This window comes from Cavia porcellus, unplaced genomic scaffold, assembly GCF_034190915.1.
Source record: "Cavia porcellus strain 051 isolate PalLab524CR breed Dunkin Hartley unplaced genomic scaffold, mCavPor4.1 scaffold_8, whole genome shotgun sequence".
Taxonomy (NCBI): domain Eukaryota; kingdom Metazoa; phylum Chordata; class Mammalia; order Rodentia; family Caviidae; genus Cavia; species Cavia porcellus.
The window spans coordinates 55,580,512-55,600,905 of record NW_026947491.1 but is presented as its reverse complement, the minus strand read 5'-3'; the positions used below and the strand labels follow the sequence as shown (position 1 = coordinate 55,600,905).

General features: G+C 40.4%; 1 protein-coding gene across 3 annotated transcripts in view; it reads left to right on the top strand.

Moving 5' to 3' along the window:
- Window positions 1-20,017, top strand: part of Ppm1h (protein phosphatase, Mg2+/Mn2+ dependent 1H) — a 293,414-nt gene extending 273,397 nt beyond the window's left edge. For 2 of the 3 annotated variants that reach the window (XM_003476117.4, XM_063254198.1), the window contains exon 10: window positions 15,452-20,017. In XM_003476117.4, coding sequence (XP_003476165.1) covers window positions 15,452-15,599 — 148 coding nt within the window. In that variant the 3' untranslated portion in view covers window positions 15,600-20,017. Of the gene's footprint in view, window positions 1-11,575; window positions 14,867-15,451 lie in introns of those variants that run through there. The other variant, XM_063254197.1, reaches the window with a different exon arrangement.
- Window positions 20,018-20,394: the final 377 nt, after the last annotated feature.

The following is a 20,394-nucleotide window of genomic DNA, read 5'->3' as shown; positions in this document are numbered from 1 at the left end:
AACATCTTTTTAGAGTGCTTTGTTGGCCAATTAAAAGTCCTTAAATTGAACCAAGATACAAATGGTAAATAATTTGATTTTTAGTTAATACAGAAACATATATTTCTTACATTCTTATTTCATATCCTGTATTGTTTGATCCTGCTGATGAGAATAATGACCAATCCTTCCAAACACTGATTTCCATCCACTGGAGGATTGTTTTTTTTTTGTTGTTTTTTTTTTTTTTTGAGAATATGGCAGGAACGAGAGAAACTAAAGTTAGGTTTTCTTTTATAATATAATGGCAGTGTAAATATCTTAATCCTAGAAGACTCAGAATTAAACTGAAATCACCTCTGGAGAAAGGCAGCTTTAACTAGAACACAAACAAGTTACCACATGTAAGAGCCAGCAGAAATAACCAAGGTGTTAGTTGAATATGTAAATATTTCCTTATTGGATTTAGCAAATTAATATACTTTATAAAAATATTAGTAAGTATTGAAAGTATGGGCAAGGGTAGGAGACTACAAAATGACCAAGCATATTTTTAATGTTCAGTGATAAAAAATACAAAATTTTTTAATAGGAATTTTAATAGAAATTTAAAATTTGGTAAGTTAAACACATTAAAGACAGTTAAAGAGAACAGTGATAAAATAGAAAATTGACCTGAACAAATAGTGCAGACATGACTCAGAAAAATAAAAAAGATAATGTAAAGTGAAACTAAGTGACTAAGCAGATAACCTAAGATGCTCTACAAAGAAACTCAAAAGGAAATAGTATAATGGAAAAAAGAAAAATTTGGATTTTTTTCATTAGTACTAAATCTGAGCTCCAGAAAGCTCAAAAAATCTTAGCCAGAGAAATAAAAAATAAAATTGTAAATAGGGATTTCTTCATGAAACTGGAGAACTTTAAACACGTACTCCCTCAAAAAGATACTACAAAATATTAAAAAGCCAGAAAGAAATTACAACTTTGATACATAAGAATATCATTTTAAACTCACAGCTGGCTTTTCAAAAGCAATAGGAGCCAAAAGACAATGGGATTGTAGCTTTAGTTGCCAAAAAAAAAAAAAAAAAAAAAAAAAAATAGCTGCTTACCTGGAAGTTTTTTCTTACGTAGTAAAATTATCAATAAACAGGATAAGGTAAAGACATTTTCAAGGGCTGAGGAGTGGCTCAGGGGCAGTAGATTGTGTGCCCAGCATATCTGAATGCTGGATTCAATCCCTACCAAAAAAAACAAGTTTTCAAGGAAAACAAAAATTGAGAAATTTTACTGCTATGCGATCTTCTCGGAAGAAAACTCTAAAGAATATGCTCATATACGAAAGGAAAATGATCCAGGTAGAAGATCTGAGAAGTAATAAATATATGAGTGTATATAAACATACATTGACTGTGAAAAATGCTAAAAAGAGTATCTAACATGTGGGGTTAAAATGATAGAACTAAATTACTGAACAAAAGTAGCTTACAAATTAGCAAAAAGGGATAGGAATCAGCTGTGTGCTATGGTTACTTATGAGAAGAAGTAAAAGATATTTAGATTTTAAACAAATTTAATGGCTAAGTAAACTATGAAAATAATTGAAAATATAACTTCCAAACCAATAGAGGAAGAGAAATCCACATGGAATAAAAATCAAGCTTCGGAACAATTCATAAATCAAGAGAAAAAATTAATTCAATAATAGCAGCCAATGTAAGAAGTGAAACAGTTGAATAAACCTATGAAAAGGATTGGAAGGATTTGTATAAAGAAATTAATAAATACACAATAAAGATAAATTATAAAACCAAAATTTGATTCTTTAAAACAATTAAGACATTAAAAAATGTCAAAATTCTACTTACATAAGTGAAACAAGGTCAACAAAGGACAAATATTGTATGATTTCACTTACATGAGGTCCTAGAGTAGTTAGATTCACAGAGAAAGACAGTAGAAATAGTGGCTCCCAGGCCGTGGCGGGGGCAGGTGGGGGCCTAGTGTTCCATGCGTACCAGGTTTCAACTGGAGAAGGTGAAAGAGCACCAGAGACGGGAATGGATGGCGGTGACAGCTGCACAGTGCCAGTGTGCTCAGTGCCGTAGAGACATGCACTTTCCACATAAACTTCATGTGTTAAATTTCATCGTATGTATGTTTTATCACAATACAAAAATATTTTAAGAAGCAATAAAAATAAAATGCATACATTTTCTGGGAGATCACAGCAGAACACAATATTAGGAAAATCAAAGTTAATAGCTTAGATACAGCAGCAATCAAAATATGAATATTGTATTTTGAAATATAATGTAAGCATTATATTTCTTTAATCAGAATATTATAAGATTATAAAGATTCCTGCTGGCCAGGATGGCACACAACGCAGGAGCATCAGGAGTTTCAGGCCAGCCTGGTCTACATGAGTAGACCAGGACCAGCCTGGGCAACATAGTGAGACCTGTCTCAAACATCAGCTGTTGATCCATCCCACGTACTTCCCACGGAACTTGACAAACTGATTGAAATCGAATGTGAAAGAATAAATATGAGGAATGTCTGTAACATTTCAATAGAGAGGTACAGATCTTGCTCTACTAGCTATTAAGAGTAAGGTAGAATAATTAAGACACTAGAAAAAATTAAGATTCCTTACCTTATAAAATAAACCAATATCAATTCCAGGTAAAGCAAAACAAATGTAAAACACAAAAAATATATACTAATTTTAGCATAGAAAATATTACATAGCATAGGAAATATTACTGTTTTGGAATAAAGATTTCTTGAGCAACACATAGAAAGCACAATTTGGGGCCTGGCGATTTAGCTCAGCGGCATGAGCACCTGCCTTGCAAGCAGGCAGTCGTCAGTTCGATCCCTGGTACCGATAAAAAGGAAAAAGACAGAAAAAAAAAAAAAAGAAAAGAAAAGAAAGCACAATTTGTTTAGATTCATCAATTCGACTACATTATAGTTACAAACTTTTGTTCTTCAGAAGACAATGTAAAGACATTAAAATGGCAGTTGACAAGCTGAAATAAGATATTTGAAACTTGTCTAACTGAAGAGAGATCATTATTCATTTTATAGAAAGGGACTCTCATAGTCAATAAAGAAAACATGAGGAAGAAATGATAGGAAACCAGAGAGTGTGCAGAAGAGAAATGGCTAATAAACATGGGAAAATAACCCTTAAGAATCAAGAGAAAAATTTTAAAAAACTTACTGAGATTTGTTTACTCACTAGATTGACAACATTTTAAAAATCCAGGAATACTAGCAAAAATGTCGAGAAACTGAAGACGAACCCGTGTGCATGTTAGAAGCACTGAACACAGTGAAGTGTACCTAGCAGGGTGGCACAGACATCTGTCCCCACAGCTCCATGGCTAAGTCTGTACCCTAGAATAGTTCTGCAAGTGGAGTGCTCAGCCCATGTGGCATCAACAATATCCAGGAACATGGTAGAAATGGAAATTCTCATCGCATGTGCCATACCCTGCTGCACAACAACCAAGTCAAAACTTTAGTAGTAGGACAGTCTGTGTGTTTACAAACGATGCAGGTGATTGTGATGTTGTTAAAAGTTGAGAGCCTGCATCATCCACAAAGATACCAGAGAACTCTCTTTATTACAAACTCCCCAAAACAAGCATAAGATAAACAACAATAACAAAAAATAGAATTCACCTGTCAAAAAGAACACATCAGAGCTGTGCTAATAAATATGAAGTGTCTCAAAAACATGGTATTGAGCTTAATAAGCAAGTCATAGATGATGAGCGAATGCATCTGTTAAAATGAAAACTATCTACCATACATTGTTTAGGTATGTAGCTATTACACTGTAACAAAAAGCTAGAGAATTAACCAGACCTGGCCAAATTTCAGGCTTATGCTTACCCTAGGAGGAGAGTAGCAGGGATCTGGGGTTATGTACCTGAGAAAGGACCCGGGTTTCTAAGACATTTGCTGGTATGTTTCTGCTCCTGTAGCTACGCAGCTCATGTTAATTTTAAAGTATACATGTTATAAAACATAAGAGGGAATCTAGTCTAGTGGTTAAGAGCATGGAATCTATAATTGAATTTCCTGCGTTCAGGATTTGACTCTTTCTTTTCTACCCTTTATAACCTTGGGGAAATTTTCTTAAATCTTCTGTGCCAGTGTTTCTCCCTGTAAGAAAAAAAGGAATTCCCAGTACTAACCTGTACACAGCCATAAACTGAAGTGCCTGATACAGAGTAGCACTAGTAGAAGTGATTGTATTATTCTTGGTTTTATATATTTCACAAAAATAATAACAAACCTTTCAGAGAAAAATGTGAAGCTAAACTATTTCTCTCCTAGAATTATTTGGTATGACTTTGCTCAGGTGCAGGTGGATTGATGGCCCTGTAATTAAAGATTCTTTTATTTGATTCTGAATTTTTTTTCTCCTTTCAAATTTTTAATCTGTGGAATGTATACTACTTGTTAGGAGCAATTTCATGTTGATTTTTTCTACTGTGATTATTTTTATAAAATGTTGCAAAGCCAGCTGCCAGTTATGAGTTAAAAAATACTCAGCACTTTTAAAAAGTTTTTTCCAAACTCGCCTGATTTTGCCTACCAGCCCATCTCTCTCCATGGCAACAAATCTGCCCACCAAAGAGTGATTGGTAACCTTTGGGCAGTGTGCACATGTGAGGCCAGAGCCAAATCCTGGGGCCTGAGAGCATGGTTGCCTTCATAACCAAGGTTCCCAGGAATCTCCATGAAACAAAGTGGGTAGGGGTGAAAAAATAATGGAAAAATATTTTTCAGTTTGCCTTTCCAGGAAGATGGCAAACCACAGCCTCTTACTATATCAGATGGATGGATAGATGAATGAAAAGTTCAAAAGTAGTTTATTAGCAAGAAATAGACTATCAGCTAAAGGTCAGAATAACTCTGATTGACTTTTGAGCTCTCAAAACAGAACCCAAGAATCAGATTTTTCTTTGCCAAATTATATCCATTGTTGTGAGTTTGATCTCTGGTACCAAAAAAAAAAAGAGTTTGTAGTCTGAAAGGAGTTACAGAAGCTGCAGGCAGTTACATACAAGTGGTTTTAAAGAGAGGAGTGTGTCCTAGGGCAAGGGGTCTCTAAACTTACACTCGTGTGGGGTTGCATGAGACCAAGAGGAAAGGTCAGTAGGGCCAGATCATGTCAGACTTGATGAACTAGCAAGATGAATAAATATGAAAATGCTTTATATAAAAGGAAGTCTGTGGTAAGGATATGGAATTCATGTAATTCATTCACTGTGAACAATAATCAGGAAATGTTCTGCATACTCTGATGACAAACAATGTGAGGATTATTTTCCCACCTTATGTGTGCTTTAGTAATTTAAGCCATATTAGAAATCAGAAACAATCTATTTCTCCCTCAGGACTTGTGTAAAATAATGTTTCCATTCATGTATATGGCTTGTGTGCAAGCATCTGTGTGTCATTCGGCTGGAGGGCGCCACACTCACACCTGGTCCTTAGCATGTCTTCTGGGAGGCCCATGACACAGAGGGTACATCCGCTGCAGCAGCCAGGTGTCTTCCCCAGCTGAGTGTCATTCTGACATTGTCACAAAAGTGAAAGTCACCCAAGTAAGTTTTAGGTCAAACTGTAACATATACATGAAAGCACCTGTAATTCCAGGGGCTCAATTAGCCCTTCCATGGCTGGAGGGCTCATTAGCAAACACAGCCCAAAGTTACAGGCTTATCTATGGAATCATGGGCTGGGAATATGAAGGGCTGGGGAGTCCAAGCCTGGGGGATTGACAGAGGAGGTCAGCCTGTTATTTGATACAAAATGAGAAAGGAAAGATATACTCCCCCGGTGGGAAGTCTGAGGGAGAGCAAAGGGAACAAAGCAAGAAAGAACAACAACAAAACATTTCTGCATTTGAGGTTTCACGTGGGTCTGTTTTACTTTACAAGCGTTCCCAGTTTTGTCTAGGCAGAAAGCAGACAGAAGAGGCAGGGCACAGTCTACTATGACAGGCAGGAGTTTTGGGTTTCTTGCTTATTGGGCGTTTGTTTATGCTGTGTGTAGGTTTTTCTGCTTTTTCTTTTCTTTTTCATGTGCATCCTAGTGACAGCCATTCTCAACAAAATGTCAGCATTGCCTTCCCTTGGTGACATCCTTCCCAACAAGAAATTTAAAATAGCATTTCTCCACCCTCATCCCCAGCCCTGCGAGAGAAGACATGATTAGCATAACTAGGTATTTGCCTAGTTCTGAGAAACACACCTCCCTCCCAGGCTGGGATGGGGCACAGTGAGCTCTGTGATCCCCTTGACCCCAGTGCATCTTATTAAGTTCTTTTGCTCTTTTTGAACTGCCTCAACAAAGGAATCAGAAAATTAAAGGAGGCTTTGTAGACAAGGCAAGATATGAATACAGTAGATTTTTGTCTTTTTTCTTTTCTTTTTTTTTTTTTTTCTTTTCTTTTTTCTCTTCTTTTCTTAAGTTTGCCCTGAAGGATAGCAGAGCTGGCAGTTTTCTAGGGTCATAGGTTCATAGAAAATACATCACTCTAGCATTTCAGAGTGGGGCTGGCAGTGGTCATGGATGTTGGGCTGCACTGAGAAGCTAGATCCCTATAATTCCACTAAGGTTCTCTTCTGTGACCTACAGATTCCATGAAATTTGGAAAGGCCTTGAAGATATTTGCTGGGGTAAAATATCTGAGACTGAGTTCCCCTCTTAGGGTGGGAGGCTTAATGGTAGGCCTCCTGGGGACATTCAAAATGGAGGCAAGTATGTAAACACTCAAAATGATGCTTAATATTTTGTCAGAAAGGAATAAATTGTTGACATTATGAAAGGGAGAGGAAGCAGGCAAAACCAAGAGAAACTGGGTCAGAGGACAATTAGCCAAACATAAAAACATGGCAGAGGTTCACATTCCAAATGCTGGGGCAAAACTTTGCAAAGCTTTATCCCAGTCCTTTATTTCCAAAAGGCTGAGGAAACCTCAGTTTTTGTGTCATAGACCTAATGACCCCCCTACTCCATTCCATTGCCCTAACACTGAGGGGCTTTTCATATGTGTGTGTGTGCTGGAGATGGAACCCAGGGCCTCACCACTCCAGGCCCGTGCTCTACCCAGCTCTGTCAAGTGTCTCTTAATGGTCTGTGACACCCATAAGCACCAGGGGACCATAACCTCCTTCCCTCTGGTTTGAGAAGCCTTTACTTCCATACTCTGTGGTTAGCTGTGTGGCTTGAGCAGGAAGAGGTTAATCAGTGGAAGGTTAATGGTAGAACCCCCATCCACAGACAGCAGGCATTAATGCAGGTATTAAATGCCAGTTTGTATGACAACGGTAACATGAAATTTATTTTGGCAGAAAACAAAAGGTTCTTTTTTCAAAATCTTTCTGTGAGTTTGCTAAACCTAATTTCTTAGCACTGCCATATGGTTTTCAAAAACCATGCCTCAAATGCAAAAAGGAAGATTCCTCCCACGCCCTCTACCATATCACTTGCAGGTTTTAAGAACAAATCTGTGCGTGTTTGATCTAGTGTTTGAAGACTAGATAGAATCTTGTATTGTTGTTTCTTGTGCACTATTTAGCATATTCAGATCCGTGGGAATTTGGAAGTCAGCCTGAGATCCTGGCTGCAGCAGCCTCTGAACGGCACACAAACAGGCCCAGCTTTCTATCCGCCGTGCTGTTTATGTGGCTGGCAGAGCAGTGCTGTGTGGCCATTTAGCTGTGTGGTCACATCAGAGCATCTCAAAGAGCTCTCAGGGAAGGACTGAGAAGGAGACGGTGTATTGTGCCTCCTTATGTTGAAATATTGCTGTTTGGGATTTGAACTAAAATAAACACTCACCACCTAAGAAAGCAGGGAGCCAGTGCCAGGCTGCAGAAAAGTGGCTGAGGCCTGGAGGGAGGTTCGTTCACCTCTTCCCACAGGGGTGGGGAGGCCTCTCCAGTCTGTTCCAGCATTTCAGGGTACTCTGCCTCGGTGGTGCCCCTGTGCCATGGGCTGGGGAGAATTGGTGTAACCAGTCCTCAGCTTCGGGGCTTGGTTCCCAAGGTGTGAACTTAGGATGTGCGCCTCCTCCCAGGACCAGTTCTTTTTCCAAGCACAATAAAAGCCACCCCAGGGGCACCCCGCCCCACACGGGCTAGGTCACCATAGATCCTTGCCGAAGTTCCAAAGCCAGGGTGAGCTTGTCTACTCTTAAGTCTCCCAGGCCTGCCCTGAATGCAAAGAGGATTCCTCCTATTCCCATCACATTGTATTACTGCAGGGGTATCAGCAGATGGAGGCTGCCTTTTATATGCAAATATTTGGAACCCATTAATTTCCCAGTTCCTGCCACCTACCCTCCCTCTTTATAAGACCCTGTCTGTACCATCCAAATGGCAAATAGGAGTTCCCACCCAGCTAGAACTATTAAAGATTATAAGTGTGGTTAGAGCCTGAGGCCTGAAATTGACTTACTTTTGACACTGTAGTGCTGATTCAGATGTGGTCTGGTGGGACACAGACACTGTAAGAGGTAGATGACTTAAGGCAAAAACTCACAGGAAAGAGAGAAACATTTTTATATCTAACAAGGAAAATGATAGCTACCATTTACTGACCTCTGAGCATGTGTGCCAAGCACCATGCTGAATGTTTTATGGAAAAATCTCATTTAGTCTTTGCAGGCGCCTTTGCGGTCTACACTGTTATTATTCCAGACTTACAAGTAAGAAAAGAGGAGCTGAGAGAGGCTAAAGAATTTTTCCAGAGCCGCCCATTTGGGTGGTGGGAAAGTCCGGATTGGAACCCAGGCAAACCACACCCACCCAGTGAGTCCACGTTGTGCGCCTCAGCCGGAGTGAAAGACTCAGAACTGACCAGCCAGGGGGTGGGGGAGCGGTGGGGAGAGGCGAGGATTTATGGGTCGCCTCCTGCCTGACTTTCCGGTGGGCGGTGTGAGCAGAGCTTTGGGCTTCCCAGGCTTCTTCACCTCCTCTTCCTCTTTTGTTTTTCTGGCCACCCCTGCTGTCCTTGGCTACCACCTCCTGTCTGAGCGCGCCCGGTGAAATCTGCCAAGTCCAGTCCTGCTCTGGCAGCCCTTTCTTTTAGCAGTTTTGCTTATTGGTATGGAAAGCTTCAGCCAGAGCAGAAAAAAATGCTCTTAAAATTCAAATCTTGCCTCCTGGGGAGACTCTTCCCAGGACAGAGGGACACTTCGCACTACTCCAGCAGCCCCCAGTGTCCCTGGCCGTGCACATGGAGGAGGCATTCAGTAATGGCCCTGCAGCCATTCCGGGTCCAGTGCCCAGGAACATCGGATTCCTCCGCCAGCCTCTCCCCATGGCGATGAGTCACAGACTCCACCTCGCACCCCCACCCCACCCTGCACCCTCACCCCACCCCACCCCACCTTCAGCTGCACCCCGTTCTTTGCTGCTCTGCTCTATTTTGTGCTTAAGTGTTTCATGTCTTAAAGTCAGCTTTTCTCCCTCGCCCTCTACCTCAAGCACACTCACACCCTTGTGTTCAGCCTCAGTACCCAAATCACCGAAGTCCCCATGGTTTATTGCAACGTTAAGCAGTTTTGTTGTTGTTGTTGTTGTTGTTGTTGTTGTTTCCATTGTCAACAAAACAGGAGTGAGGAGAAGCAGCTTCCCCCTGGAGAAAGTTCGCTCTTACATCAGTCTTAATAGAAAGCAACCTTGCAAATGATTTTATGCCTGGAGCAAGGTGACTTGAATGTGGATGCTAATGAGCTCGGAGATGGCAGTCAGGCCAGCCTACTGTGGGGGACAGGAGCAAATTCCTGGAGTTGTGTTGAGCTGATCAGTTTTTGAGGAATGATTCCCACCAGTGACCTCATCTTACGTTAAACTTGCTGAGTCTCATTCTAGTGCCAGATTCCCTGAGCTGTGAAGGCCATTTCGCGAAGCTAGTCCTGGAGCTCAGTGGCACTGTTAACCTATCTAACAGCGTCTTACCAGTCCCCTTCAATTGTCTGTTGTGACTCCTCTTGGGTAGGGGAAGCCCAAGGGAAGGAGAGGGACCACCTGCACTGGGGAAGCCCTGGACAGGGAGGAGTATGGCTTGCACTAGGGGAGCACAGGGTGAGGACTGGTACCATGGAAACGTGAAGGAATCCCAGCTCATAAGAACAGTGTGCAACCAAGAGGTCCTAGAATTCTCCCTAAGCCCCTCCTCGGGTTGGGGGATCCTTCCCTGAAACGCATGTGTACGTGGATGAGGGCAGATGCTTGACAAATGTGAGGTTTTGGAAGAAGTGGCTGGGTGACCTGTGCAGTACAAGTGCTGTGTTAGCCTTGAGTTACTCCTGATCATGGAGATCCTAAGCCAAAAATTATTAACATTAACCTATGCTGGCACTATAAAAACCTACTGTGTCCTCCCAAGAGGTAAATTTTAAAGCCTCTGTAGAAACCTAAGGTGCTTAGTAAGCAACTGCTTTCTAAAGAGCCCCTTAAGTCTTACCTTCAAATTCATGATGAGAAAGACTAACTAGATACAGTAGAGCCTTCCCTCTAAATTCCCAGAGAAAACCTTGGTGTAATCACATAGGTTGAGAAAAGACTTAAACATGTACAAATAGAATCATAAAATAGATTTGGAAAAGAATCAAATAGAAATTCAAAATAGTGAAACATCTGGTAAGTAAACTACTAAAGAAACAATTAATTTGAAGCTATAGTGGCACAATTGATTAGCCCACAGTACTTACATAAAGAAACAATTAGCAGATCAAAAGTTATCACAGAGAAGTGGAAATCTAGAAAGGAAAATGGAAAGGTCCAGTAAGAGTTTATTAGGATGTTAAAAAAAAAAAAAAGAGGAAACTGTGGCATGGTGATGGATACCTGTTTTCCCAGCATTCTGGGAGGCTGAGGCAGTAGGATCACAAATTCAAGCTCACTTTACAATTTAGTGAAACTCTGTTGCAGAATAAAACAATTTAAAAAGATTGGGGAGGTAGCTCAAAGTATAGACAAGAAACAATATTCCAAAAGTTAGTGGCTGTGCCCGGCATTGTGGTGCATGCCTGCAACCCCAGCACTCAGGAGGCTAAGGCAGCAGAAGCACTACAAGCTCAAGGCGCCTCAGCTATGTGGTGAGTTCAAGGTCAGCCTGAACTGCATAATGAACCCTATTTCAAAAAAAAAAGTTCATGGCTGAGAATTTTCCAAATTTAAGTGTCTTCAGTTTGAAGGAATAAAACTAATTTCTAACCATTAGAAATAACAAGGAATCCTCAATGTTATGTCTTAGTGGAACTTTGTACCATCAACTACAAAAATTTGAAAAGATACCAATGAGAACAGATATTTACTTATAATGGAATGACAAAAGATAATTTCTTCTCAATAAGAGTAAAAATCAGAAATAAGTGGAATAATATCTCCAGATGTTGAAGAACTATATTATTCAGTCTAGAACTCCAGACCTAGTAAGGTTATTATTTAAGATTAAAGACAAAAATAAAAAATTCCATTGTCCAAAGACTATGTGAATTTACCTTTCACAGACCATTACTAAGAGAATTTCTAAAAATATACTTCTACAGAAAGAAATTAGATCCAGAAACAAGGAGCAGACTTAAAAAAAGAAATTGGTAAGTTATGTTGGAAACTGTTTTGTTTTTTGTAATATGGGGATCATGTATACTTTATTTACATATCTAAATTATAAGTGATGACTAACAAAAACAAGGTGAAACTAAAATATTAAGGATTAACATGGAAGACAAAAGACATTCTAAGATCCTTTTAATTTTTAGTAGGAATTCAGAAACATTAACTTATACATTAAAATTTTAATCATAACTGCTGAAATAACAGAAATTAAAGTAATATCAAATAACTGCCAAATTTGCTGGTAGAGGAGAGTATTTTTAAAAGCTATCTATCTGAAAAAAATAAGAATAGAGACTGAAGGTGTAGCTCAGTGGTGAACCATTTGCCTAAATGCATAAGGCCCTCGATTCTATCCCTACCACTGGGAGAAAAAAAAGAATAAATAGAAAGCACAGAATAAGGGGTATATGTGATGTGGTATGACAACAGTAAATTCAGATATATCAATTTTTAGACTAAACAAGTATAACTCACATCTTAATAAAGTTAGATTTTATGTTAATTAACCATGTGCACCTGATAAAAATAAACTTTAAAAAGCTTAGAAATTTTACCCTGCCTTTTGAATTTTATAATTAAATAATAGTAGGATAAGAAAATGGCATCGAAAAGGACTATGATTTCTTGCTTCAGAGACTAGAATACCATTAACTAAAGATGATGGATGGGGAAGTCACATCTTGGAAGTAAAAATAACCAAACATTTATGGAGTTCTTCTTAAGTCTTAAGTAGGGCCTATAAAGGAAATTAAGAAGCAGAGAGTACTTGTGCTGTGTTGTAGAAACTGAGACACAGAAGGAGAGCTGGGGCTGTATAATGATATTGCACCCTAAAAAAGAAAAACTCAAGAAGACAAAAGATTTCCAGGATAAAGAAAGTGGCCAGCATTATTTGTGCTGGGATGAAGTTTGGCGGAATGAGTACTGGGAAGCTGTGGTTGAGCTGTAAGAGGACAGATTAATAAGGTCTTGCAAAGAAACTGAGGAGGCAAGGGTGCATTTCTTTCTCAAAAAGTTCACCTAAAGGACGACAGAAAAGATGGTGAAGAGCGAGGTAGTTTCAGGTGACAGTTATCTTGAAATAAGCAACTCAGAACCTTGGTTGGGGGTTGGGGGAATGAAGCCAGGGCCTTCACACTGGGATACGTCCCCAGCCCTTTGAAACAGTGTCCTGCTTTTTAAACTGCCCAGGCTAAGCTGCTTGAACTTGGGATCCTCCTGCTTCAGCTTCCCAGAACACTGGGATTAGAGACATGTGCAATCACACCTGGCTGTAACAACCATATTTATGGATAGTGACTTAATACAGAACCCTCAGGGAAATGAGTTTCCTGGTGAACTATCTTTTCTAGGTAGCCCAATGCTTGCTTTTTTTTTTTTTTTAATAGTGAAACAAATATTGACCATTTTCAAAATACCTGCAGTTACTAGCACTATCAGTGCTAGTGGTTCCTTGTCTTTTGCTATGGGTGATGTTTCATGATTTAAAGACTTCCAGTAAGATATGTTCATGTCTTCATGATTTAAAGACTTCCAGTAAGATATGTTCATCTAACCTTGTTTTGATCTCTCAGCCATTTCTACTGCAGGACCCATGGAGTTATTTTACCCTAGACTACACAGCCTGCATCAGAAGTTCTGCATCTGCTTTTTTGACCTGTTTGTGTGTCTTTCATCGTTAGCTGTGTTTTCTCACAACCTGCTATATTTTTGTACATCTAGTCAGCTCATGAATAGGGTTAAAGCATGCTCACCCCTGGATGAATCAAATCAGGTTTCTGATCGTGAAAATTCACCAGGATAATAAATATCCCTTAATAACTGCTGGTAGCTGTTACCTGTGCGATCGTATCTCATGCAGATAGTTCAGTATAGAACCAAGAGTAACCTGGGGAGAACATCTGAGAGCCTGTTCTGAATGTAGTCCACGAGATGAGTAGTAGGCAGACTGTAAGACATTTATTTGACTATGCAGTCGAAGGTCAGTTTATTTCCTGGTCTTAAAAGGAGAACAGTTAGGAATGACTGGTTGTATTCTCTCTCAAGTACAACTGAGAAATGTCTGCCTCAAAGCCAGTAATTTCCTCAATACAAACAGAAAAAGTGTCTTTTCTACCCAGACTTCCAGGAGAAAAGGTATTCATTTTGTGCTGAGTATATTTACTACACTTCTGTCTGCTACTGAGGCTGTATGAGTAGACTTGATTCTCAAACACTGTACAAGTTAAAACTTTCACAATCCTGAGGTCATTTGCCACCACCCTTTATTTAAAGCAAGTCTCTTAACTTGAGCATCTGTAAATTCTTAAAGGATTTGAATGAAGAAACAGAGAAGACAAGGCTGAGACTCTCCAAGTGGGGAAAGGTCACTAGCAGTATCAGGGTGGTCCCTTGTAAAAGACACAGGCTGCCTTCCAAAGAGGCCTTTTACGGAGATGTTTATTTTCTTGATGGTTAACCAGAATCTGGCTCTTAGCTTTTCAGGTTCAGAACCTGATTTAATCATGTTACAAAGCATAGATTCATTACAAAACCTGGGCTTATCTTAACCAAGCTCACAAGATTGATCTGTAAACCAAACTGCCAGTTGACATTTATACAGAGAAATATAAATAATATTCTTAAAGTCCAATGACTACATTATTCTCTCCCTGTAGTCAAGCCTACACAGGAAAGCAGATCATAATCAGAAGGTTATTGGTGAGCGGGAAACCAGAATAAAGGTGATTCATACATTTACTGGCATAGCTAAGAGAATAGTCCATCCCACACCAAATATGGCCCTGCCAGTGGAACTAAATTTCTTTGAAGTCTGTCAACTAAGAATCTCCCTGCCCTGGTCAGTTGGATAGACATCTGTCACTGTTTCTTTTCATGGTTTACGCTTAAAGGCTAGCCAAGGCTCACACCCCTCAAATCACCTCTGATGTTATATTTTCTCTAAATATTAATGCTTTTCTTTAGCTTTTAATTTAAATCTTAAGTAGCAACCTTATTTTCAGATTTCTCTTACACTGATCGAGAAAAAAAAAACCATGGAATTAATAAACATAAGTGGAACAGCTCATCCACCATAAAGATTATCAGTCATTCACCAAAACAAACAAAAAAACACTTCATAGTCTTGCTGTATTTCATAAATATTATTATTATTATTGGTAATGAGGATTGGACTCAAGACATATTTGAGAGGCAGGTGCTTATACCACTGAGCTAAATCCCCAGCCCACATATTATCTATTATTATTTGTCTTGAAATCACATCACTTGTTGAAAAAAAAATTGTTTCAAAAAGAGATTTACCCCTACCATAGGATAGAGCCCTAAAAATACACTGAAAGGAGCAGTTTTTGTTCTTCCCATGTGTTTCATTACCAAGACAACTGTTTGCCAAGATAACTATCAGCTTAGTAGGTCTTTGTTAAGACATATGGGCACCAAAACAATAAAAGAGAAAAAAAGATACCCCAATAACAAACAGATCAAAAGAGGGCCAGCATGGAGCTCAGAGGTAAAACCCATGGTAGCTTAGCGTGCAGGAAGCTCTGTGTTCACACTTCAGAGGTGCATGTGTGTGGAGGGGGTAATAGTGAAAAAAAATTTTTTTGGTTGTTTAAAGTAGTTAGTGACTTGTCCATCTACAACCTGAAATATAATCTCACAACCTGTGTCATATATTTGGGGAAAAGATGACCTTGACTTTTTTTTTAAGGTATCTGAGAACCAAGTATCACCTCTTCCTTCTCAACCTCTCCTGACCCTGCAGACACTGTACTGACTGTCTTGTCCTGTCTCTGCTCATGCAGGTACACGCTCGCCGCTCAGGACCTGGTGATGCGTGCCCGTGGTGTCCTGAAAGACAGAGGATGGCGGATATCGAATGACCGGCTGGGCTCAGGAGATGACATTTCTGTATATGTCATTCCTTTAATACATGGAAACAAACTGTCATGAAAGTGACCCAGGGGACTGTGAGGACAGAGGGGAAGAAAATGGGGATGCCTCTGGGCAGAGCGGAACAGGGAAGTGCCCAGATGAGTTTAGGTGACCTGGTATTTTTCTAGTCCAGGGGAGTTTGCTTCCAAAAAGCCTTTTGCTGTGCTTCAAGGTGACCCTTAGGTTTCCATTTCTTCTTTAGTCACAGGTCTGGACACTGAGCGAAAGCAAAACAGGAAGCCTGTTACTGAGTGTTTTATCTCCATTGGTTTCTTTTATAGGCCCCCGGGCAACAGTTAGCCCTCAAGGGGCACTACATCATATTTATTTTACTTAGAGTAGCTGGGACAACCATTTTAAGACATAACTGGCAGAAGACCTCTCAGCCTGTTATGCTGCCAATTTCTCTCCAGGTTCAGAGTGCTGCATTGGAAAGTTGGGGGGCTCGTGCTTCAAAATATAAGCATCTACCTTCTAGTAAGCTTGAGATTTATTTCAGGGATTGCTGTCTTTCCCTTCCTCCTTTGCTCCCTCACCTTCTTCCTTCTGTTTCTCCTTTATTCTTTTGTGCTGATGGTAGAGGGAGGCTGGGATTTTTTTATTTCCAACATTCCTTGCATCTTTCTTGTTTCCTCCCAGGGACTGGGACTGGGACTTTCCAACTCCTGGCTGAGGAATTTCTGTGTTAAAGTCCAACCAGGCTGGGTTGTCCACAGATCCTGTGGCCCGCACCACCCAGCCAGCCATCTGGAGCAGTGCCCTGCATCACACTGTGTCTTTGTTGTGTAACATTTGTTCTTGAGTTGCATTTTCTCACCAAATCAGTGTATTTTCTTGAAAATAAGGGTGTTTTCTATTATCTTCAGCAGTCCCCTTGGACTGAGGAGCATGAAGTCTCACTGTGACAGCCTGGATTTCCATTTCTGGAATGGTCGGTTTGCTCCCACCTGCTGTGCTATAAGGGCCAATATAAAGCAGTGTTTATTGGACCAGTTTAGGAACCTCTTGTATTAGTAGGTTTGTCATACCTCGTTAGAGGACAGTTTCAGATTCATGTTTCATGGACCATGACTGTCCTCTAGTTCACTCCAAGTAAAGTATGAGTGTCAAGAGTTCTGTTGAGCCATGGCAGAGCTCTTTCCATCATCTTTAGGGAAGGCTGATCAGGATGGCACTTGAATAAAAGCAGATTTGAAGTTGAGTCTTCTCCGTCCCTTTTCCAGACAATCATGCCATAGCTCCCTAAAAATGGAGATTCTGTGTGACTCACAAGCACAGCAGTAGCAGACACCCTGCCACCAACCCACTACTTCTGTGCCAGGAGGAACAACCAAGACAAAATCACTTTGATCTTCTAGGCAGGGTGCTGCTATGTACTGGAGGAACCCGTGAAACAACATTTAAATACCTAGTTCTCTTCCTGCAAATCTTCTGGGGCGTCATCACCATCTCAATAACTTTATGTAATTCAAACACTCTCCCAAATCAGTGAAGATAAAGGTCATTCATGTGAATCCTCAGAAGTGCTGGGGAGCCAATTCTAGTTCTTATGTTTGTTTAAAGTTCTTTCTCAGCATAGAGGATAGGAACTTTTCCTCCATGGTAGTAAGTCACCTACTTTCCTGGAGTTGTAGATATTTTTGTAGGCTATGCCCGGAGCCTTCCTGCTTGGGAATGAATGCATTGTACAGTGTGGAATCAATGCCCTGTCTGGCAGGTAAAGTATTATGGGAATTTGCTCCATTAGGTGTTTGCCAACAGGTTGCCTTGTCAAGAGTCATCTTCATCAGACAGCATTCTCTCCTCTTGCAGGAAACTTTCGCTACCCCCATACATCTCTATCAGGAGCAGTCTGTGGCAGACCATTTTTTTCCCTGGCAGAACATGATGCCATGGGAACACTCAGGCAGCATACAACAATGTGGTCCCCTTTCTGCTCCTAAACTGACTCGCAAAGTCACATCAAAATTGAAAACTTGAGAGAGCCTTCTGTAGAACACTGTGCTGCCTTCTCCGTGATTTTTTCCATCGCTGCCCTTCTCTCTTCTCTCCTCTTTCTCCTCTTCCTTCTTTTTTGTTTTCCTAGACCTGTTTCTGGGTCTTACCTTGAGCTTCTCTAGTGTTATTTAAGCTGTATGAGTCAGAATTTCAGTGTAGATGTCATGACAACTTTCTCCTGAGTTCACCAATTCCTTTACTGCCAAGGCATGTCTCAGGAAAAACTTTGGAAACCTCTCATTCAAATAACACTAAAACCTTGAGCATTTAGTCCTGTTGGTTTTAGTAACAAAGGTATCTAGGAATTTTTTTCTTAAGTCTACTTGGGTAGAAAGTTCATACTAGCAATTTAAAGCCATGTTTGCATTTGGGGGATAGATGAAAGACTACAAATGAGGGAAATAAATCAAAAGCTGAAAAAGTAATTTGTTCATGCCCATGGCAGGGCTACCCAGCGCTGATATTGCTCTGTGAATTGAGCTTACTGCATTTGGCCTTATTTTTCACCTAGGCCCCAAGTTGCTCCATCCCAGGACAGTAACTATCTACATAATATGTTGGTCGTTGGAGCATTCTTGGAAAGGCCAAAAAAAACTCAGAATTCTGCAGAACATGTTCCTATGTGGTTCTGAAATCTTGTGTTTCTGACTTATAGCCAAATCTGCTTGTCCTGATAGCCTCACAGGAAGTCTTGTGTAATGAAAAGCGTTTGATTTTCTAGTTAAGTCCTAGTTATGGTTGTGTTGGGAGTTGATGGCCACTTCCTTTAATGAAAGGCCCTTTCAGCTCTAAATCTCTTTGCTGGGCTGACCCCCACTTTTAGAACTAGTTGTGAGCACTCCTACTTAGAGTGTGAAATCGCAGTGCAGCCTGCTCTGCAGCATCTTGCCAGACAACCCCTCAGAGCTTCATCTCCTAACATCCGGAGTCAGAGCAGGGCCAGCAGTCAGAGAAGGGGAGGCTCTGCTGTAGCAGACTCCTGCCCCTGAGGTGAGTGAGAATCTGGCTAGGCCAAGCATTCACCTGTCTCATAGGAGCTTTCTACAGTTTTCAGCTTTGCAGGATCTGGAGTGTTCATTTTTTAAAAATTCCTAGCTGCTGACCTCCATGGGGTTATGTGAAGTCAGCTGTGTCCACATTCTCTTACTTGTCTGTGTAAGTATTTATTTATTTATTTTGAGAGAGGAATTACAGCCATAAGATATTGGTGGGAAAGAGTGAGAGTCCTAGGCCCCAGATTGAGCTTTTGGCCATTTGGCCCTCTGGACAAGGTTTTCCATGTACCAAAAACTCTAGTGTGGAATCACTTAGAAAAGTCTTCCACATCTTTAAATCTGATTCTCCTCTTGATGTCCTCTTTCTTCTCTCCATCCCCACCTCCTTCTTCATCTGTTTATGCATCACAACCACAAGGCCACCTGTGGTCCATTGTTTTCTTTCTCCAGTTTGAGGATCTAATCGTTCCTTAAGGGACCCATCCGTTTCAGAGTATGTTAAATATTGATTCCCATTTCAGTAGGTTAGTGCTTCAAGAGCAGATGGAGAAAACAGTGAGATTCATTGTCTATGCAGAGTACAACCAGACTGACCCTAAAAGTTACCAGATTTAAGGAAATAGTAAACTAATATCTGGCCATGGGACAGACTCTTCCATTAAGTGTTTGGATTTTGATGACATACAAGAGCAGAAAAATGGAACAGCCTGCACAGCACAGCCCACCTCTCTGAGCAGACTGGTTTGTGTGGCAATGCAGCATATGTGTGTACACTGGGATTTTCAAAGGACACTACATGGGCAGCCTGACTTGCCGCTCCCCCCATGGCTTTTTAACAGATGTCAGTGCCAGTTTGGGAAAAACTGCTCTTTCTGATCAACAATGTCATTTGTGTAAATAGCTTTAATTTTTCCTCTGTGTCTTAGATGAAGTTTTGTTCATGTAGCAACCAGGTAGACAGTGACCAAATAAGGCTGTAAATGTGCTGTTGTTGCCCACTGTGATTCTGTACCTGAAGAGGGACAGCCTTGCGTCTTCCACTCTTGTGATCTCCTATGAGTACTTTGTGTTTGTTCGGGGAGTCCTGAAATTATTCTTTCTCTCCTGGTTTGTCTCCAGACCTCTCTGTTTCTTTGGAGACCCAAGAAAGCCCATAGTAAGGATCATTTATAAGGAATATGTATGTCATGGTCTGCGTTTCCAAAGCTACCCCACGTACAGTGAGTTGAGAGCAATCTGCCTGATAGGATTCAGAACTATGTATCTTTATGCTTTGTGATTGTGAAACATTGATTTTTGTAACCCAAAAATGAAAACTGTTTAGTAAAGGGGATCTATTTTGTGTGTTTTGAAACTTAGGTGCCATGTCCCGTGGGAAAAGCTGAAGAACTGTATATGCTCAATGACATTTTAAAATAAAATACTATATATATGTACATAGGACATCTTTAGCAGAACTTTTTGCGTCTTTTATTTGAAGTCACTGTGGAATTTCTTCACAGGATGGGGTGGAATGATAAGAGTATCACAGTGAATGTGAGGTTATCAACTCTAAATGCAGACTAAAAAGAAAATCAGAAAGGGAAAAAGTTGTCAGTACTATAAGCCTTCACAGAGTAGTAGTGAAGGCTAATACATTTCAACTCTGCCTGTAGGGGAACTACATGGAAAGCATGTGTAAACACACCAAGAATCCAGAGAAAAGAATTACTCCCCAGAGGGATTCCTAAGTGAGAGGGCAAGTGCCTAATCTTGCTGGAGGCAGTAAGAACCAAGACTCCCCTTAATCACTTAAGCAATTTAAGCATTTACAAAGTATT